General features: G+C 42.8%; 2 protein-coding genes across 8 annotated transcripts in view; both read left to right on the plus strand.

Moving 5' to 3' along the window:
- Positions 1-18,612, plus strand: part of kmt2d (lysine (K)-specific methyltransferase 2D) — a 30,710-nt gene extending 12,098 nt beyond the window's left edge. For 3 of the 4 annotated variants that reach the window (XM_044038029.1, XM_044038032.1, XM_044038030.1), the window contains exons 32-55: positions 4-1,611; positions 1,694-1,885; positions 2,165-2,304; positions 2,954-4,692; positions 4,778-4,901; positions 5,404-5,485; positions 5,576-5,642; positions 5,738-5,970; positions 6,061-9,021; positions 9,101-9,250; positions 9,359-9,523; positions 9,637-9,784; positions 9,869-9,950; positions 10,045-10,214; positions 10,392-10,516; positions 10,602-10,737; positions 11,317-11,438; positions 11,554-12,919; positions 13,002-13,138; positions 13,349-13,482; positions 13,772-14,057; positions 14,400-14,473; positions 14,555-14,663; positions 15,472-18,612. In XM_044038029.1, coding sequence (XP_043893964.1) covers positions 4-1,611; positions 1,694-1,885; positions 2,165-2,304; positions 2,954-4,692; positions 4,778-4,901; positions 5,404-5,485; positions 5,576-5,642; positions 5,738-5,970; positions 6,061-9,021; positions 9,101-9,250; positions 9,359-9,523; positions 9,637-9,784; positions 9,869-9,950; positions 10,045-10,214; positions 10,392-10,516; positions 10,602-10,737; positions 11,317-11,438; positions 11,554-12,919; positions 13,002-13,138; positions 13,349-13,482; positions 13,772-14,057; positions 14,400-14,473; positions 14,555-14,663; positions 15,472-15,564 — 10,443 coding nt within the window. In that variant the 3' untranslated portion in view covers positions 15,565-18,612. The remainder of the gene's footprint in view (positions 1-3; positions 1,612-1,693; positions 1,886-2,164; positions 2,305-2,953; positions 4,693-4,777; positions 4,902-5,403; positions 5,486-5,575; positions 5,643-5,737; positions 5,971-6,060; positions 9,022-9,100; positions 9,251-9,358; positions 9,524-9,636; positions 9,785-9,868; positions 9,951-10,044; positions 10,215-10,391; positions 10,517-10,601; positions 10,738-11,316; positions 11,439-11,553; positions 12,920-13,001; positions 13,139-13,348; positions 13,483-13,771; positions 14,058-14,399; positions 14,474-14,554; positions 14,664-15,471) is intronic. The other variant, XM_044038031.1, reaches the window with a different exon arrangement.
- Positions 1-21,493, plus strand: part of samd11 (sterile alpha motif domain containing 11) — a 1,171,052-nt gene that overhangs the window by 292,178 nt on the left and 857,381 nt on the right. The gene's annotated exons all lie outside the window — the stretch shown is intronic.

Genomic DNA, 21,493 nt, shown 5'->3' on the forward strand with positions numbered 1-21,493 from the left:
CAGCAGGCAGAGAGTCAGGTCTGCAGGCCAATTAAGACGGAGCCAGGGCGTGTGAAAGGAGAAAGGCCCAGTTTACATCTTCAGATCCCTCCACCTTCAGGCTCTACATCAGTCTCTTCTCAGCCCAGCTCGGCAGAAAGCTCATTTCCTTTCCCTCCAGATTCAGGATCATCCTCTGTATTTTTCTCAGACGGACCTGCTAAAACCCCCGGTTCAGCTGAAATCCGGACAGATCCCTTGGCCAAGCTTCCTTCTCAGTCGCCCCATTCTCACTCTCACCCAACCACACCCCTCTCCCATGTAGGTGTCAGCTCCTTACAGACCTCTTCCTCAGGTTATTCTGCTTCCGGCCCACAGGGTCCTCCTCAGGGACGGCCAGCCAGTCTTGGCCCCTTTGACATGCAACCAGGAACTCCTGGAACCCCCAGACGGGCTCAACAGGTTGACCCCTACTTCAGATCCCAGTTGCTGCAGCAGCAACAAAGTCATCTAGCACAATCACAGCAAGGCTCACAGGAGTCCCTAGGACCTCCAGAAAGTCCACGCTCAAGAGGTACTGGGCTTGGGGAGTCACCCATATTCTCGCCACCTCACAGTACTCACTTTGGAGACCCCTTTAGAACCCAGCAAGGGATAGGGCGGCCAGAATATGGTTCACCCCCTTCAAACTCTGCCGTGACTTCATCACCTGGAAGCACAGGGCAGTACAGGGCTGATATGACTGCACCATCTCCACGTTCCTCTGCAGTTGGAAAGCCTGACATGTCCACTGGCTCCCCAGCAGAGATGATGGAGTCTGGGGATGGTTTATTCAAGGCACCAATGACACCACGAATGCAACAAGGGGAATGTGGTGCAATTCACCCTGGAGCTTCACCTAACCACCCTTCTGAAGGCTATAGGAAGTCTCCCTCCCACACTTTCTCTGATCCCCACACTCAGCCCAGACCACAGTCAGGTGATGGACTCCAGAGGCAACCTACAGCTCAACAGGATCTATGCCCTAAGGTGCCCTCGAGTCCACGGTCACAGGGCAGCTCTCCGCACACCCCTGGTGGACATTCCAATGATGCATACAATGTCCACTCTCCAGCTACACCACGTTTTCAGTCCCCAGACTCTTGTTCACAGCCACCTTCAAGGCCACAGTCTAGAGACCATTTTACTGCTGTCCACAAACCTTCTCGTTCACCCTCTGTTGCCCCAGAGGGAACTGCATGTTACAAAACCTCACCTCATGCCAATCAAACACCTTCATCACTTCCCACAAACAGTTCCATAGGGGATCCTCTCTCTGGTAAACCCTCAGCAGCTCCTGATTTCAGCCACAGCCCCAGCACTGGAGGCCTCCAAATAATCCAACAGCAGAGTCAGATAGTACAGGGTCAGCCCCAGCAACCACAGCCACAAATTCAGCACAGTACAGGGGTAGACAACTTTAACTCTAGGGTACCACAATCTTCTGGGTCTCAAGAACTTCTAGCAGTCCGCCCTCCAGACACAGCTCATCAACCATCTCTGCAAAACACTCAAGAAATGCCTGACATGTCAGCAGTGCAGGACCCTACATTAGTAGGCCTTAGTCCCTCAGAGCTGGAGAAGCACAGACAGGTATCTTTAATATTTGCCAGTCAACATTCATTCTGTGAATTTCCTTAGTGTTTTGCTAAAAAGTGCTTTGTGTGTTTTGTAGCGCCAGAGACTGAGGGAACTCTTAATCAGACAACAGATGCAGAGAAATTCCATGAGACAAGAGAAGGAGGCTGCTGCCGCTGCTGCTGCAGCCGCTGCTGCTGGCAGTATGTCCCCTGGCTGGTCTGGAGGAGAGGTGGGGACCTTTCAACAAGACAACAAAGTTCACAGAGCACCACCACCTTACCCACAGGTACACAACATAAGCAGTATGGCATCAACGTTACAAATGTAATGCCATTCCTAAAACTGTGATGATTGTATGATATAATAAACTTTTTAATTTAATGAGGCCTTTCTTATCACTCAAGGACACCTTACATAAAACAACAAAAGTTAAAATCAAAACAGAGTGGACTAAGATGTATGTAAAAGAAACTGATTCATTAAATGCAAGTTTAATATCCTATAGGTGAAGCACTGATGTACTTTAGTCAGTGACAAAAAATTCCATTACCTGTTCTTCCTTTAGGATCGTTCTGCTGCTAGTACTGTTGGAGCTCAGACTTCTGTGGCAGGGAAAATACCCATGGCAGTCGGAGGAATGGAAGACAAGCTCATTCGCCCACCACATGCAGGAACTCCTGTCATCATGGATCCTAATGCACTAAAGTAAGAAATTCCTTGAAGTAGATTCACAATTGTTTCAACAACAATAAGGCTTCACTCCCTTTCACAGATGTGCAAACTCTTCACCTTTTGGCCAAATTTGCTGTTTTGAAATCAAAATGATCACTTCTGATTAGGAAACTGTTATACACATCATGTGAGGATGCAACTGCATCTTGATGTTTGTCACAGCCCCATTAAAACATCTCTGGTCCAGCAACACATGCATGCATGTAGCATGAAATCATTATTAAGAGCACAGATTCCCCAATTACATGAGTGTTACCACATTACCAAACAATGTGGTGTAGTCTATGCGATACGCAAGTATGCACAGGTTACCCACTTCAAAAGAATATATCAAATAAAGCCACCTGGGACCAGTTTGCTTGCCCGCTTCCCACAATTTAAACATCTACTATACAATTATAGCATGTCAGTGGGTATGGAATTAACAACATTCCTGATTTGGAACATCACTGGAATTTATTCAGAAATTAAATGGGCCATAGTAGCAAAGTGGCCATCAAAATAATAACACTTCCCAAAGAAATGATTCACTCCCTCCTTGTATCTCAGAGCTCCTTAATGCAGAAAACACTGTCTTATAATTAATTATATTGTAATCTTTTGTGCTGAATTTTTCTTCCAGGTTACCAGGACCCACCAGACCTCAAGGCATGTTTGCCCGTCCACCATTCCCTCCTCAGTGGCAGGGCCAGGTCCCAGGCCCAAGGAGGTTCCCTCAGCCTGGCATGGAAACAAGGCACAATATTAACCCTGTTGTCAACATGCAGGGTATGGAAAGCATGGGTAACCCTCATGCCATGATACCAGGACATGGGGGAGAGACTATGCAACCAATGGCTCAAGGACCCCCTCCACAGTTCATTGAATTAAGACACAATTCTCAAAGGCTACCACCACGACCCCAATTTATGCCCCGTGCATCCCAGCCCAGACCTCGTCTCTTTCCACAGCAAGAGATGGCAGCACCTTACATTCAGCAACATCCCATTGCTCAAGTTGGTGGCATTCAAGCAGCGGCGGGCAATGAGTCACAGCTGGGACTGCAGCAGGGTGGACTGTCAGTTTTACTGCCACAGCCCCACCTACAGTCCCAGGCTACTTCTAATACCAATACTCCCGGCACTGCACAGCACCAGCTTCCCCAGGCAGGCCTACCAACAGTGCACCAGACCACAGCAGAGAGCAGTGAGGAACTGCCAGACCATGATCTTGACGGTCTTGGGGAGGCCCCAGGAGATGGCGGTGTTGAGGATGAGGATGATTTGGCACTAGACTTGGATCCTGACAAAGGAGATGATGACTTGGGCAACTTGGACAACCTTGAAACCAATGATCCACATCTAGATGACTTGCTTAACAGTGATGAGTTTGACCTGCTGGCGTACACAGACCCAGAACTTGACCAAGGAGACCCCAAGGATGTCTTCTCCGACCAGCTGCGGCTGGTGGAAGCAGAAGGTGACCCATCTTCGACTTCCTGTGGATCTGCATTAATTAAAGTGGAACAGAAAGCCAAATTAGAGCCAGGGGAGAGGTCTCTCACATCAGGTGCTGGAGCTCCAGGTGGGCCTGCTAAGCAACTTCCAACCTCTGTAGAAACTGCTGATATGTCTAAGGTTAAAGTTGAAGACACCGGTCTGACCCCTCAGTTGCAGCCAGGACAGATGGTATTGAAAGATGAAATGGGAGAGGCCGTTTCAATGCTTCTTGGTGGGAACACACCATCAGCCAAGCCTACACAAACAGAAAACCAGTCAGCTTCACTCAGTTCTGTTCGATTAGGGGGTCTTTCCTACCCCCTACCAGGTCAAGCTGATCCATTGTCTTTTCCTGCAGCTGCTCCACATGCAGATATTGGTGATGATCCACTGGGACTGCCTGATGTAGGGGGACATCACCCTGTAGATTTGGCAAAGGTAGAGAGCTCTTTAGATGGTGAACTGCCTCTTCTTATACAGGATCTGCTGGAACATGAGAAGAAAGAACTTCAAAAGCAGCAACAGCAGCAACAGCTCAGTTCCCTTCAACAGGGAGGCATGACACCTAATTTTTCTGGCCTTCAAAATCAACAGCCAAATCAACAGGCACTCGGACAGATAATGTTACCACATCACCATCGACCACCTCCCCAAGCATTGATGGCTCAACCAGGGATGGTACCCCGTGCTCCGCACATGATGCAGCAGCAGCAGCAAAGGCTTATGGGAAGCGGTATGGCACCACCTCACATGGCCATAGCGCAGCAGCAGGCCATGATGAGGATGGGGCAGTCAGGGATCCATGCAGGTCACAATCTTCAACCACAGCCACAGCAAATGGTTAAACAGTCACCTCTGGTCAACAATTTCTTTCCAGATAAAGGTAAGGAATACATATTGTCACTGTCATTTCTTAACCATTGTGTTCTTATGATACTATGTCAACATTTTGTTTTCTTTTTCGATAGAATTAGAAAAATTTGCTGCTGATGACATCATGGACCCTATTGCCAATGCAAAAATGGTGGCACTTAAAGGTATCAACAAAGTGTTGGCACAAGATCCAATGGTTGGTCCTCCTGGCATTAACAGGTAAATTTTTTAGTTGAAATTTTACTCTTTTCAGTTTGGGTAAGGTTTATTTGATAATACTGCTAAGACCCATATGTCCATAGTCAATTAAAAGGATGAACATGTTGGTCCTCTGTATGACCAGGTCGTAAAGGCTTGTATTTTATAGTCATTTTTTTTTTTTTTTCCCAAAGTTGAATTTAACACAAGTGTTGGAGCAGCTAACTATGGCACAGGTTATTCTTGACCTCCTACAAAACGACAACAACAAAAATACTAAACGCATAGGCAGGTTAAAGTAAAAATTGTAAATTTTTAAGGGAATCTTTTGTCGATTTTAATTATATTGTTGTTCCTGGCATGTTTTAGTTTTTCAATAGTTTTTGACATCCAATGCCACAGGTCATCTGTCCGATGTCAGGTATTACTACAACCTACCCATGTACAATTATTTGGTAACTGCATACACTAACGGACAGTAAGTACACTGCAGGTGCATTTACATTTTTAATTTTCTCCTTAGGCAACAGGTTTCTTTGCTTGCTCAGAGACTAGCATCTGCTCCAAGTACAGATCCTGGTCAACTTACATCTGTACCTCCAAAGGTATGCTCTCTAGCCTTGCATAAGTAATTTAATATATATTTTAAGGTTTATCTTGTGGATTTCTTGAACATATTTATTTCTTGTTTTTAGGAGGGAGAAATGAGCAATCCCACCCAGTCAAGACCTAAGCCTCCACAATTTGTGCAAGGAATAATCAGTATGTTTTACCAGTACTCCCTCTTAGTTGAAATTTTAGTTGAAATGGCTAGGATAAGCACTTATTTTTTCTTATTGTATCTGTTTCTGTTTCAGATGATTCAGAACAGCACCAATATGAAGAATGGCTTCTTCACACCCAGCAATTACTGCAAATGCAGTTGAAATTCCTGGAGGAACAGATTGGAGTTCACCGCAAATCACGCAAGGCACTGTGTGCTAAGCAACGCACCGCTAAGAAAGCTGGCAGGGAGTTTGCTGAGGCAGATGCAGAGAAGCTCAAACTGGTTACAGAAGAGCAGAGCAAAATCCAAAAGCAGCTTGACCAAGTGTGTATATCTTAAAAACATGACATTAATAAATACTACATAAGAAAATCTTATTTGCAATCTCACATGATCATAATTATTCTGTTCTAGGTACGGAAGCAGCAGAAGGAGCACACAAATCTCATTGCAGAATACAGGAGCAAGCAGCAGCAGCATCAACAAGGCTCAGGTCTTCTTACCCCAGGTCATTCAGCACAGGGAACCTCCCCTCACATGTTTCCCAGAATGCCTGGTCAGATGATAATGGGCCAACAGGGAACACCAATAATGGGTCAGCACCCTGGTATGATGACGCAAGGTGGACTGCCTGTTAGAATGCCCCAAGGGCAGCCCTTTATTGGAGGAGCTCAGCCTCCACTTCCTGCGGCTCTTGGAGCTGGTGGTGTCAGAGCCCCAGGCCCTCCTGGAGCTCCAACAGGATTTTTTCCACAGGGTCCTGGAATGCAAGGTGCAGACCCCAGACTTCTCCAAGAAAGACAGCTTCAGCATAGAATGCAGATGGCAAAGCTCCAGCAGCAACAACAGCAGCAGCAGCAGGTGACAATGGGTCAGCAGTCAATGACACACTCAAATCAACAGCCAGGCGTGATCTCTCAGCCACAGTCTGGAATGATGGGGAATCCCCTAATGGCCCAACAACAAGCAGCCACTCAACAGGGAATGATGACCAACCAGGCAAATCAGCAGGGTATGGTTCAGGTTCCACAAGGAATGGTTGGACAGTCGGTTGCTCCACCTCCTCAGAATCTTGTAGGAGGCCAGCCAATAAACCACACTCAAGCCATGATGGCTGCAGCTCAACCAGGCATTATGGGGAACCAGTCCGTTGTAACAACACAGCAACAGAGGCCTCAGCTTATGATGGGTCAGCAGGGAGTGGTAGGAGATCCTGGCCTTAGGGGTCCTCAGACCCAATTAACTCCGCAACAACAGAGCATTCTGGCCCAGCGCATGATTGCTTCTCAGCAGCAGCAGAATCTTGCAAAGAATTTGGCCCACCTTCACCAACAGCAAATGGCACAGCAAAGACAACCAGCACAATTGGTCAGTCAACCAAGCCAAGAACCAGGAGGACTCTCCCAACCTTCTACCCCACAGATGGGCTCCTCACCTTCAACTGGAAGTGTCACGCCCCAGCCACAGGTAGCTACAGACAGCCAGTCCTCAGGCCTCAAAGAGGGTGGGATTCTGAGCCCTGATCCAAGAACGCCACCGCAGCACAGTGGACCCTCTACTCCTAATCAAATGACTCAACCAAATTCTGCTAATGATCACCAAACTGAATTTGGACGACAGCAGAATTCGCAGCATCAAAACCAGGTTTATATGGCCCAGCAGCAACAATCAAATCCTCAATCTGTACCTGAACAGCAAACACATTTGGTTGGAAACCAACAAACTGGTGCACTACAACAACAACAACAACAACAACAACAACAACAACAACAACAACAGCAGCAACAACAACAACATATTCCTCTGTCTCTTCAAAGGCAGAGTTCCCAAAGTGCCGAAGAGCCTAATTTGATCACTGTTAAAGAAGAAGGAAACCCAAGTGACTTTTTAGCTCAGCAGCAACACCCACAGCCAACAGCTCAAATTGCCTTGCAGCAGCCACAAGATCCCAACATACATCAGCAGTTCCTGGTTCAGAACCATTCTGGTCAGCCACAGCCTGTTATGAGTCATAATCCCCAACAGCAAGCCCTCATAGCCCAGCAGCAAAAACAACAGGCTATAATGGGTATGATGAGAGCGCAGCAGCAAGGATTGATGGCACAGAGGCCTGGGATTCCACCTGGTCAGATCCGCATCCCAACCAGTATTGCTCAAAATCCTCAGTTACGCAATCTTCCCCCAAACCAGCAGATGCAGCACATTCAAGCTATGATTGCACAGAGGCAGCTTCAACAGGGACAGGTGTTGCGAATGTCAGTGGGTCAAGTACAGCAAAGTCAGTTAAGGACTCACATTCCACCAGGACAGATGCCACAAGCTGGGCAACAGATTCCAGGGATGGAAAACCAACATATGTCATATGGTGTAATGGGGAAGCCAGGAGTTGTGGGCATTCAACAACAGCTGGGCCAACAACCTGTTGTTGCTCCTCAAATACAACACAGAATGATGGTCCCTGGACAACAACAACCACAAGTAGGGGAAATGATGCAGCAGCATATTATGAGAGGCCAGGTACCAATGCCTCGTTCACCCATGGACCAGGTCCGTATGATAAGGCCAACATCTCCTCGACAGCCATTGGCTAACTCTCCTGTGGATCCACAACGACAGACATTCAATCAAGCTATGGGTATGCGTCCACCTACTCCCAACCAGAGCCAGCAGCATGCTTTTATGGCAGCTGCTGCAGGCCGTATGCAGGGTTCTCCATCCCATACATATTCTCCAAGAGGTCAGTTCAGAATGAGCCCAGCCTCACCACATTCATCCCATGTTTCCTCACCTTCTGTAGCTGATGGTAGGGCTGGAAGGGGTAGTCCATACAGCCAAGTCAAAGCATCCCCACTCAGGTCACCTGGAGCCAAGAGTCCACTTGATTGTCCAGGACTGAAAGTAGAAGTTCAGACGATGCCAACTATCCAAAATGGGCCACAAAAAGGGCTGATGATTCAGCAACAGTCACAACAAGTAGCTGAAAGTCATCTCTCTCACATGCATCATGGCTCCAGAGAAAGTGAGCTATGCAAGATGACCCTACAGAATATCAAACAGGAACCAAGGGAGGTTCACTGTGATGGTGCAGCAGAAGCTCATTCTGGGATTATAAAGCGAGAAGCAACCAGTGAGATGGTTAGTTCAGGGAACAATGCTACCATAGTTAATGCTGGAAATATGACTGGAGATCCTGGAACCCAAGGCCCTAGATCTGAGACTGGACAGCAGTTACTACAGAAACTCCTGAGAACCAAAAACCTTCAGCTTGGTGCTCAGAGACCTTCTGATGGTATCCACAATGAGATTAATGGCCACATCAACAGCAAACTAGCAATGCTGGAGCAAAAACTTCAAGGAACTCCACGAAACATGGAGGTAAGTTTTCTTCACTGTTTCATAATTTTGCCATAGTTTGCTGGAGAAGAATCTCAGTCATTCTCTAAACTCTTTACAGGACTTGCAGTCCTTAACAAAAAGGGCTCCTGTACAAAAGTCAAAGCGCACCAACAAAGCAACTGCTGACCGTGGACCTAATGCACGAAAAAAGAATAAAAAAGAAGAAGTTGGTAAAAGTGCAGAATCCCTAATAAAGCAACTCAAACAGGTAAAGCAACGGCAACACTGAATTTCCTTAATTACTTTTTCCATTGTGTAGAACAGTTTTTCTTAATTTTTCTTAGTCTCACTAGACTAATGAGTATATGCTCCACAGGGTCTCTCTCTGCTTCCCCTGATGGAGCCTTCAATCACTGCCAGTCTGGATCTGTTCGCCCCTTTTGGAAGCAGCCCAGCCAATGGAGAAGCTCAACTCAAAGGATCATTTGGAAACGCAGTGCTGGACAATATCCCAGACTATTATTCCCAGTTATTAACTAAGGTATAACAAATGTGTACCATAGGTTTACTGTCAATGGCTGTTACAGAGTTTGATTTATTTTTTTATCAAAACCAGTTTTGTTTTTAGAGCACATTGTTTTATTCCTTCTACAGAGCAACCTCAGCAACCCACCAACACCCCCATCCTCCCTGCCACCTACTCCTCCACCCTCAGTACAGCACAAACTAGTGAATGGGGTGACTCCTGTGGAGGAGCTCTCTGAGGGGCCAAAAGAGAAGGAGCGAACAGAGGAGCCAATGGGTAAACAATTAAGGATTTGGCATGAAATTAATGTTCATGAATATTTAATTTTCAGTTGTACTAAATTTCCTACAAATTTCACAGAATCCGTTACAGAAGAGGTTAAGAGTGTTGACATTCTAGCAGCTCTCCCCACCCCACCACATAACCAGAATGAGGACATCAGGTATGACAGGATGCTTGTTATCCACAATGATTTAACCAGAACATGTCCATTTTAAGTGGCTATAAGTGTAGGAAATGTCGTTTTTTAAAAACAGGATGGAGAGTGATGATGATACCCCAGAAAGTATTATCCCGGCATCATCCCCTGAGAGCACTGTCGGAGATGAAACACCACGGTTTCCTCATCTACGGGAGCCTAAAGAGGAGGAGACTGAGAGAGCAATATCCCCCATCATCCCCCTCATACCTCGCACCGCCATACCAGGTATTATACATCATAAATCCTAAGTCTAAGTCTGTAAAACTCTAACAACATTGCTCATATATACTGTATAACAATGCATTATGTAGAAATACAGTGTTTAATACATGCGTGTTGCTACAGTCCCAACCTAACTGAAACCTGATGAAAGATTGATTTGCATATTAACTTCTCCTGCAGCATTCCCAGAAAACAAACGCTCAGAAATGACTGAAAGCAAAGTAGTTTCCACATCCAATAACTGGGACAAGGCCAAAAGCAACGAGGTGTCCGTTACCTTCACATTGTCCTCTGCTGCAGCCAAGGTACTAAGCCACAGTATCATTGCACATTTTGATTCACATTTTGATCTCAGTGCATTTTTAACAATTTCACCTAACTCCTCTGCAGAAACTGAATCATGTGGTGATGGCCATGGCTCAGTTGCTCAACATTAGAATGCCTGGTTCTTATGAGGTGACTTTCCCTCCCCAAGACCCCAACATGCCTGCAGCGGATGGGCCTGGGAAGGGGCCTGGTCAATCAGGTATGAATGTAGAAGACTGTCGGTTCTCTCACTGCTTTACACTATACAGGTCCCAACTAGGTATAAATTGTTCAACACATTTCTCATACGAGTCAGGTCATGAAATCAAATACTGAGTTCCAGCTGCAGCTTCTCACACTGTACTTCACATGGTGGAGAGAGTAAGATGACAGAGCAACAGCTCCTGTGTTTTAAAAAAGGTGGAGGAGTCTGGGACAATGAGCCCTGCGCTGATTTAGACGAGAGAGTGATGGAAGGGAGAATCAGTGATGAAAGTGTGGACCAAAATAGCAAACGGCAAAATTTGAATGCAATAGCTAGTGTTTGACCAGAGAGGCAGTAGATAAGCAGATTTTTATCATATAATTTCAATACTTTCCACTAAACTGAAGATGTGCACCTTTATTGACAAATAACATTAGTAGATACCCATATACAGTGGTCTTCATCTGAAAGAAGTTTAGGGGTTTAGTTACACTTTCACAAAATGTCATACACTTGTTCCTCTTGTGAGGCCAGTTTCCTGAGTTTAATTGTATCAATCCATAAGGCTAATATTAATTTTGTGACATTTTCTAGGGGTTCTGTGTACAAAAGATGGTTCTTCACCCTCTCAGGATGAGTGGCTCAGGCAGTTTGACGTGTCTCTACCAGGCTGTACATTGAAGAAACAAGTGGACATTCTGGCACTTATTAAACAGGTCAGTCTTTGTGGGTTTCTCATGATCTGTGAGATGTATTCAATGTTTAAAACATAGTCCTTGTATTGTAACTTTTTTCTAAGTTGTAGATCTTGTGTATGTATTTTTCTCTTAGGAATTCCCAGATAAAGAAGATAGGCCAGTCCAGCACTGCTACACGACCAATGTCAATGACTTGGATGTACGCCATCTTCCTATTATACCACTTGAGGAATCTCCACCTCCTTCTCCATATCCTCCACAACCTCCCACACCTGTCCCAGTTCCAACTATGGAGGACGAGTCTTCCAAAAAATCTGTCCCTCCATCCCCCTCTCCTCTCAGCCCCACCAGTGTCCAGATCAAGATTAAGCCTGAACAGGATGATCTCTCCATTGATTCTATAAAACCTCCTGATGTCATACAATCTCAAGTTGCTGCTCCAGAGTCGGACACTGATTCAGCAACTACTTTAGCGGTCTCTGATCCCCCTGCTCCTCCTGAAGGTCTGATCCCTGTTGCCAAGGAGGAGGACTCTGCTCCTGATATAGATCAGCCACCCGAAGATTCTCTCAGCATCATGGGCTCTTCCTCTAAGGCTCTCAAGCACCGCAGACCTTTGTCTCCTGATGACCAGGTGATACATCTCAAAGTGAAAAAATGGAAGGGGATCCGCTGGAAGCGTCTTCCGATTGTCATCACAATACGCAAGGGTGGGTCTAAGAAAGAGAGCAGCCGTGAAGTGTCTGAGCTGATGGAACGCTTGCGCATTACTCTGAGACCAGACAAGTTGCCTCGTGATAAACGTAAATGCTGTTTCTGCCATGAGGAAGGTGACGGAGCCACAGATGGGCCTGCCCGTTTACTTAACATTGATGTGGACCTGTGGGTGCACCTTAATTGTGCCTTGTGGTCCACAGAAGTGTATGAAACACAGGGGGGTGCCCTTATGAATGTGGAGGTAGCATTGCGTCGCGGATTGCGGACTCTTTGTGCTTACTGCCAGAAGACAGGTGCCACCAACAGCTGCAACAGACTGCGTTGCCCGAATGTCTACCACTTTGCTTGTGCCATCCGTGCACGCTGCATGTTCTTCAAGGACAAGACCATGTTGTGCACTCAGCACAAGCTGAAGGGCCCCAGTGAAGACGAACTAAGTGCATTTGCTGTTTTGCGGCGTGTCTACATTGAGCGCGATGAGGTGAAGCAGATCGCCAGCATCCTACAGCGGGGTGACCGTATCCACCTGTTCCGTGTTGGTGGTCTCATCTTTCATGCTGTTGGCCAGTTGCTACCCTCCCAAATGTCCAACTTCCACTCAGCCACAGCCATCTTTCCAGTTGGCTATGAGGCAACACGCATCTACTGGAGCACCCGAGTTCCCAACAAGCGCTGTCGCTATCGTTGCCGCATCAACGAAGATGAGGGTCGCCCTCTTTTTGAGGTTCGCGTTCTGGAGCATGGCATGGAGGATTTGCACTATCACGACACCACACCTGATGGTAAGAATGTATACAATGCTTAATGGTATCTCAGTGCTGTCTTGACCTTTTGACTTATTTAAATCATCGTCTTTATCTTTAGGTATCTGGAGTAGAGTCATTCAGCAGGTGGCTAAACTCAGAGATGAAACATCCATGTTGAAGCTTTTTACTGAACACCTCAAAGGAGAGGAGATGTACGGCCTCACGGTTCACGCCGTCATGAGAATCACGGAGTCGGTAAGAAGTTCTAGCAGAAATAAATAACACTTTACTAAGGCCCTGTATTAGTTTGTCAACATCAGTGTTTAAAAATCACCATTATAGATTAAACCACATATCACCAGATGTATGAAAAACTTGCCACATTCCCTCTGACTACAACGCCATGACATGACACGTCTGCTGTACTTCAAAGAAGAAAAATGATGTTTCTCTGTTGTGACTTAGTTGCCTGGAGTAGAAAACTACTGCCAGAACTATCAGTTTCGATATGGTCGTCACCCTCTGATGGAGCTCCCTCTGATGATCAATCCCACTGGCTGTGCTCGCTCTGAGCCCAAGGTCAACACACACTGCAAGAGGTAAAGCAGCATTACTTCAGCAGTGACACAACAAGTTGGACTTCACGAAACACCCAGCATGCACTTTGGTATCATTATCAAGCAAAGTAAAACCTGTGTGGCTGTTCTGAAACCATTTGAATCGTCATTCATTTGTGCAGCAACACAAGATTAGAAAGCTGTATTTTTTTACTACGTTATTATTTCAGTAAGAATTAAGTTTGTCCATCAGGTAACTTATTGTAAGATTTTCCTTGCAAATAACATTTTACTAATTACCCACTCCCACATTTTGCCTGTTTGTCTCCAGGCCTCACACTCTAAATAGCACCAGCATGTCAAAAGCCTACCAGAGTACGTTTACTGGTGAGCTCAATACGCCATACAGCAAGCAGTTTGTCCACTCCAAGTCCTCGCAGTATCGGCGCCTGAAGACGGAGTGGAAGAACAACGTGTATCTGGCACGATCTCGCATTCAGGGCCTGGGTCTGTATGCTGCTAAGGATCTGGAGAAGCACACCATGGTCATCGAGTACATTGGTACCGTCATACGCAACGAGGTGGCCAATCGCCGTGAGAAGATCTATGAGGAACAGGTACATGAATTAAACTTATGCATAAGCAAGAAATAATTTGCTTATTTTTCCCTAGTTATAAACATTTATTCTGTTATTCTGAGTGTGCACTTTTTATGTAGAACCCACCAATAAATGGGTCCAGGGTTTGTATTATATATTTCAGAGATACGGAATCACTTTGTTGGATCCCTGAGTTGAAGAAATTTAGATACAGATACATACTGTGATCCATGTTAGTGGAATGACTTTGTACACTTGTTACTGTAACTGAGAAGCCACTGTTATCTTACTGGTACACTGGGTCATTTTAAAATACAAATATGTGTTGAGTCATTTTGCTTTTTCCTTCATTGAACTCAGAACCGTGGGATCTACATGTTCCGCATCAACAATGAGCAGGTGATTGACGCAACTCTGACAGGAGGCCCAGCTCGGTAAGTGTTGAATTGTTACTGTTGTAAACTCCTACATAGAGTGTTTTTTTTTTTTAACAGACCCTTTCTTCTTCTTTCCAGCTATGTCAACCATTCCTGTGCCCCCAACTGTGTTGCAGAGGTCGTAACCTTTGACAAAGAAGACAAGATTATCATCATTTCCAGCCGCAGGATCCCCAAGGGGGAAGAGGTGCAGTACATAAAAAAAAAAAACGAATGACTACTCAGTCTTGCATATCGCGTTAGAAGTGTGTCTTAACTCTTAAATATCAACAAACATCAAACAATTGTCATAATGAGTTCAGACAATGCAGATTAAGATCATGGACATCGCTACTTCATGTCTCCTCATGGTGGCGCTGCTCAAATGAATGAGGGGAAACTTTGTTGGAAGTTACCTGACCGAAGAAGACTTTATGCACTTTGTTCTCTATGTTGTGAATAAATAGAGAAATCTGCACTTTTAACTTTTAACGGACGTTTTGTTTTCGTCAGACAGATATCGTGATGCAATATATCATTATTATTATTATTATTATCATCATCATCACAGAATCGTGATGTTATTGGTATTGTGTATTGTATCATATCATGAGGTTACCCTGTGATTCCCACCCCTAATCTTTGGTGTGCTGGTGACTAAAAGATTCAGAAGTGAGTTTTACTGCTAAGAAATGCAGTTTTTGAGCAGTTAAATGTTATAAGTTTTTAGGCTTTCTAATTTTATTGTTTTTATTTTGGTATTTGACGTAATTCTGTACAGCACTTTGGTCAACCTCGGTTGTTTTTAAATGTGCTCTGTAGATAACGGGATAAATAATTCTTGTTGCCCCTACGCTGGGCTGTATACACACAAACGCTCCTTCACTCAGGTCTGATAGTATTGCTTGACAGCCTGTTTTCAGATGAAGGATGTCGTTCTGTTCAGCTTTTTAATTTAACAACCTTTTTGTATGTTTTTGAAATGAATTTAACTGGAATCTGTTTCTTTCTTCCAGTTGACTTATGACTACCAGTTTGATTTTGAGGATGATCAGCACAAGATCCCTTGCCATTGTGGAGCTTGGAATTGCCGTAAGTGGATGAACTAATGAGAAGAACGAGAACTGTGGGGGAGCTCCCTCCTTCCCTTCTCGCTGGTGCCAGAACACTCCTGCGCCAAAGCCTTTGAATCCTATATAGCCAGTGCATAAGCTGTGGTGAAAGCTGTGGATGGAGGAAGGCTGGCCTCTGTCATTTTTGAAAGACTAAAAGGGTGACTCCTGTAGCCAAAGGTTTGAAGAGCATTAATCAATAAAAGAAAAGCAACCTGATCACCTCCGTCAGCAGCAGCTCGATGGCGGGACTGACTTCTATGTTTGGACTCGTGAAACCACCCTTTTCTCCTCAGCCAAAACCCTTTTCCCCTCTTTGACTGTTCTCAATAAGCTTACAGCGGCTGGAAAACAATCCTCAACATCTACCAAATGATTCTGATCCTCTGATAACAATACTTGTAGTGCAGGGCTCATCTTGAGCTTCAACAACAACGACAACAAAAAAGCCATTTTAAAATACTAATGAACTAATGATGCATTTTTATGTTTTAAATCGGACCTACTCCCTGTCCCATCTAACCACACACCACACCCCCACCACCCTTTACCTCCCAGAAAAAGGCACTTTCCCATCAAGTCATCAATGAAGACAACACGGATATTGGCTAGCTAGACAATCTCGATGTGGCTCTGTGTAAGAACTACATATGATCAGTGGAGACGAGGGGGAGGAAAAAAAAAAAAAGATGATGTAAGTTAATATAAAAATTTGAGATGCTATTGATCTGTGGCTCCAGAGGCACCAGATGTTCTGACTGCGTGGCGTCTCATGGTGGGTTATTTGGACCCAGTCTACCTCATTGATTTAGCGGGAAGTGACTGCTTTGTATGAAAACTGTTAACTGCTACTGTGGAACCCGGGGGGGCGGGGTGGGGGGGAGGGGGGGGAGAGAAGGGAGGGAATGTTTTTACGGGCTTAGCCTTCTCGGACAAGCAGGGAATTCTTAAGCAGCAGGTTTGCTCTATCTACTCTATGCTGATGGTAATTTACAGAAATGAGCCAACATAATTATTATTCATTAATTATTTATACAGAGGAATTATGTGACCGTTTTGATAAGATAATGCATTAATATCACAATCAGACGCTTCATGGGTGTCCCGTATGCCACCAAATCATCCTGGATATTGATGTAGCTTCTTCCTTCTTCTTTTTTTTTTTTTTGTTGTGGTTTTTGTACTTTTTATTTATGCGTTTTAAAACCATTACTATTACCTGTGTGAAAGCACAATAACATCTGTTGTGTGAGTCGCTCCAGGCAGTGACGGTGTGTGTGTGTGTGAGAGAACGGCTCTAGAGTCACTGGGCGCTAAAAGTCCAGATTTATCCAAGTACACATTTTGCTTGTCAACGCTTCATCCCATTGAAGATCCACTTGTTGAAAACCAGCCGGTGGACACATGACTACTGTCCCCATTTAATGCTTTTTATTCCCCCGGGAAAATAGAAAAACTATAGTCTTTTCATGGCTCAAGCTTACACTTTGAATCATGTCTCTTCCTCTCTGTATTATTTCATAGACTGTTGTTAAAAACTTTACTGTAGTAAGTCTTCCTCTGCCTGTGAACAGCCTGCAGTGTTTCTACTTCCCTCTGTAGTGTGCTTTTCTAGTGCTGGTACTGTCCTTTCGAGGCTGAACTGATGGCAGGGAAAGACTTATTGGAAAAAAGGGCATTTGTTTTCATTTCTTTGTAAAGATGAATGAAAAAAAGTCTTTAAAAGGGAGCTTTACTGAAAACTCCACCTTCCCATACTACTTTGTTTCCTCCCTACTTCTAACTTAAGACCTCACATGATTTTAAAAATGCAAAGTTGTACAAACTGTGTATATATTATATGCATTAGGGGGACAAGTCTTTATCCAGCCCCTTTGTAATCAATAAAGTCAAAAAGTGTAGAGAAATAAAATTGGAAAAAAAGAAATAAATCAACCACTGGATATCCTTTTAACAAAGATAAAGCTGTACATAAATATAAATATATGTAAAATGGCAAACTAATATCTTTATGTATATGAACCAGAGTGTTTTGCATTTACTTGTTTTTTCTATTAGTGTTTTTGCTATAAGCTCTCAGAGAAAACGTTTGTTAAACTAGGTTTGGTCTTCTATCAGCTGCGAGGAGAAGCCGAGGTGATTCGGGGGAGGAAACCGCCTCCCCCCCCCCAAGTCTTTTCATCGAGACATGAAAATCACTTCTCGCTTAAAAGCAGTACAACGGTGAATAGCATTTGTATTTAATGTAATATTGTCCGTGTTTATTTTTTCATTTTATTTATGCTACTGCTTGTCAATTACCAAAACCTGTCCCTGAATCGGTCCCAATTGGATGAATATACTCTTGAATGGAAAATCTTGAACTCCCTAGAATGTTGTGTTTTGCTTTTTTCTATCTTCCCTATAGAAGTGAATGTGTTGGTAAACCTTGTGAAATGTTTACTTGGCCTCATGTATGTTATGACGTAATACTCAAAAGTTAATCCCATACTTAACCTGGTAATGAATTGCACTCTCATAGTATAACGGAGAACTTCTCTAAAGTGGTAGATATTGATTGAGTATCCGATGCAGTGATATATATATATACATATATATATATATTTTTTGGTATGTTTCTATTTCAAGGGAAGACCATGACGAGACATTATGCCGCTCACTGGATTTTAGAATGAATCATTTTTAACTTCTCTGAATCTTAATTTAAGTTCTCTGCATATCTTTTAATTTAATAAAGTTTGCTCGAATTGAAGGGTTTTTTTTGTTTGTTTTTTTTTTAAAAAAACCTCTCCTACTTTAAAGAGAGAAAAAAATATGTTGCATCTGTACAGCAGAGATACCTTTAGGGACTATGAATAAATATAATGATCATTTTCATTGTATGTGGCATGTTTTGTATGGATATTATTTTGAATTGTACATATTTTTTTCAGGATGCCAGAGGTTGCATCTCTTTATATACAGCTTTACCACTCCCTTCTCCCCTTCATCTTATTTCTTTGTCTGCTTTTGTTGTAAAGGAAAATAAAATGCATTTTAAATATGTCCCCATTCTTCTTTTTACTTTTTGTATTTTTGAGATGTCATTGTAAACATCTTCATCGAATTTAGAGCCTGGACGTTGTGACCAAAAGGTTTTTGGGATAAAAAAAGAATCTGCATCCTTTTTAAAAACCTGTCTAATGAATGTGACAATTACTTTGATAAAAGTTGAAGTCACCGATATATATAGTCAGTGATATATATATATAAAGTGTGTATATATATATATAGTATATAAGTGACATATATACACTGCCTGGCTAAAAAACAGTAGCCACCTAAAAAAAGTGTCACACTCTAATAGCCTTTAGCTTTGATTATGCCACTCATTCACTGTGGCATTGATAGATTTATTTCCGTCCAGTGTTGCATTCATTCTTCACCAATCTCTTGTATTGATGATGGGAGAGTCGGACCACTGCGCAAAGCCTTCTCCAGCACATCCCAAAGATTCTCAGTGGGGTTAAGGTCTGGACTCTGTGGTGGACAATCCATGTGTGAAAATGACGTCTCATGCTCCCTGAACCACTCTATCACAATTTGAGCCCGATGAATCGTGGCATTGTCATCTTGGAATATGCCCGTGCCATCAGGGAAGAAAAAATCCATTGATGGAATAATCTGGTCATTCAGTATATTCAGGGAGTCAGCTGACCTCATTCTTTGGGCACATAATGTTGCTGAACCTAGACCTGACCAACTGCAGCAACCCCTTACCTATTTGTTTAGTTAAATCCAGGTGGCGACTTTTTTTTGGGCCTGGCAGTGTATATCTATCAATCTATCTATCTATATATATATCTATATATATATAGATATATATATAGATATATCTAAATCACATATACATATAGATGGATAGATAGATAAGTGGTACCCTAGTCGTACCATTTCTTTCCTTGTTTATACTTAATCTTGTAATTGGAACCCTTCATGTTCTGCTCAGCCTTGATGGAGAAAGGGCAGCGTAGACTTGTGATTGAAGATTTTGTCGAGCTGCTACTCATTTTCAGAATTTTAAATGGGCAATGATTGATTATTCTTGCGCTATGATGTGTAGAACTGAGGATCATGAGTGATATTTTTCTTATCAAGTCTGTCCAAAAATCAGAAGAAATCACTTTACGGTCCATTCTGGCGTGTGCTCCTAAAGCATTGTCACATTCATTAGACAGGTTTTTAAAAAGGATGCAGATTCTTTTTTTATCCCAAAAACCTTTTGGTCACAACGTCCAGGCTCTAAATTCGATGAAGATGTTTACAATGACATCTCAAAAATACAAAAAGTAAAAAGAAGAATGGGGACATATTTAAAATGCATTTTATTTTCCTTTACAACAAAAGCAGACAAAGAAATAAGATGAAGGGGAGAAGGGAGTGGTAAAGCTGTATATAAAGAGATGCAACCTCTGGCATCCTGAAAAAAATATGTACAATTCAAAATAATATCCATACAAAACATGCCACATACAATGAAAATGATCATTATATTTATTCATAGTCCCTAAAGGTATCTCTGCTGTACAGATGCAACATATTTTTTTCTCTTTAAAGTAGGAGAGGTTTTTTTAAAAAAAAAACAAACAAAAAAAACCCTTCAATTCGAGCAAACTTTATTAAATTAAAAGATATGCAGAGAACTTAAATTAAGATTCAGAGAAGTTAAAAATGATTCATTCTAAAATCCAGTGAGCGGCATAATGTCTCGTCATGGTCTTCCCTTGAAATAGAAACATACCAAAAAATATATATATATATGTATATATATATATCACTGCATCGGATACTCAATCAATATCTACCACTTTAGAGAAGTTCTCCGTTATACTATGAGAGTGCAATTCATTACCAGGTTAAGTATGGGATTAACTTTTGAGTATTACGTCATAACATACATGAGGCCAAGTAAACATTTCACAAGGTTTACCAACACATTCACTTCTATAGGGAAGATAGAAAAAAGCAAAACACAACATTCTAGGGAGTTCAAGATTTTCCATTCAAGAGTATATTCATCCAATTGGGACCGATTCAGGGACAGGTTTTGGTAATTGACAAGCAGTAGCATAAATAAAATGAAAAAATAAACACGGACAATATTACATTAAATACAAATGCTATTCACCGTTGTACTGCTTTTAAGCGAGAAGTGATTTTCATGTCTCGATGAAAAGACTTGGGGGGGGGGAGGCGGTTTCCTCCCCCGAATCACCTCGGCTTCTCCTCGCAGCTGATAGAAGACCAAACCTAGTTTAACAAACGTTTTCTCTGAGAGCTTATAGCAAAAACACTAATAGAAAAAACAAGTAAATGCAAAACACTCTGGTTCATATACATAAAGATATTAGTTTGCCATTTTACATATATTTATATTTATGTACAGCTTTATCTTTGTTAAAAGGATATCCAGTGGTTGATTTATTTCTTTTTTTCCAATTTTATTTCTCTACACTTTTTGACTTTATTGATTACAAAGGGGCTGGATAAAGACTTGTCCCCCTAATGCATATAATATATACACAGTTTGTACAACTTTGCATTTTTAAAATCATGTGAGGTCTTAAGTTAGAAGTAGGGAGGAAACAAAGTAGTATGGGAAGGTGGAGTTTTCAGTAAAGCTCCCTTTTAAAGACTTTTTTTCATTCATCTTTACAAAGAAATGAAAACAAATGCCCTTTTTTCCAATAAGTCTTTAAAAAGTCTTAAACATTTATTTTAAGTATCAAAGCTAATTTTCTGATATAAAATATACTTAAGTTTTAGAAGTTAAACAAATTGAAATTAACATTGAAGGTCTTTCAAGGTTGTGGGTTCAATTCCTGGCTCTGCTAATCTATGTGTCCTTGAGCAAGACACTTAACCTCATGTTGAAGCATGTGAATAT

The sequence above is a fragment of the Solea senegalensis genome, linkage group LG11, assembly GCF_019176455.1.
Source record: "Solea senegalensis isolate Sse05_10M linkage group LG11, IFAPA_SoseM_1, whole genome shotgun sequence".
NCBI classification, from domain to species: Eukaryota; Metazoa; Chordata; class Actinopteri; order Pleuronectiformes; family Soleidae; genus Solea; species Solea senegalensis.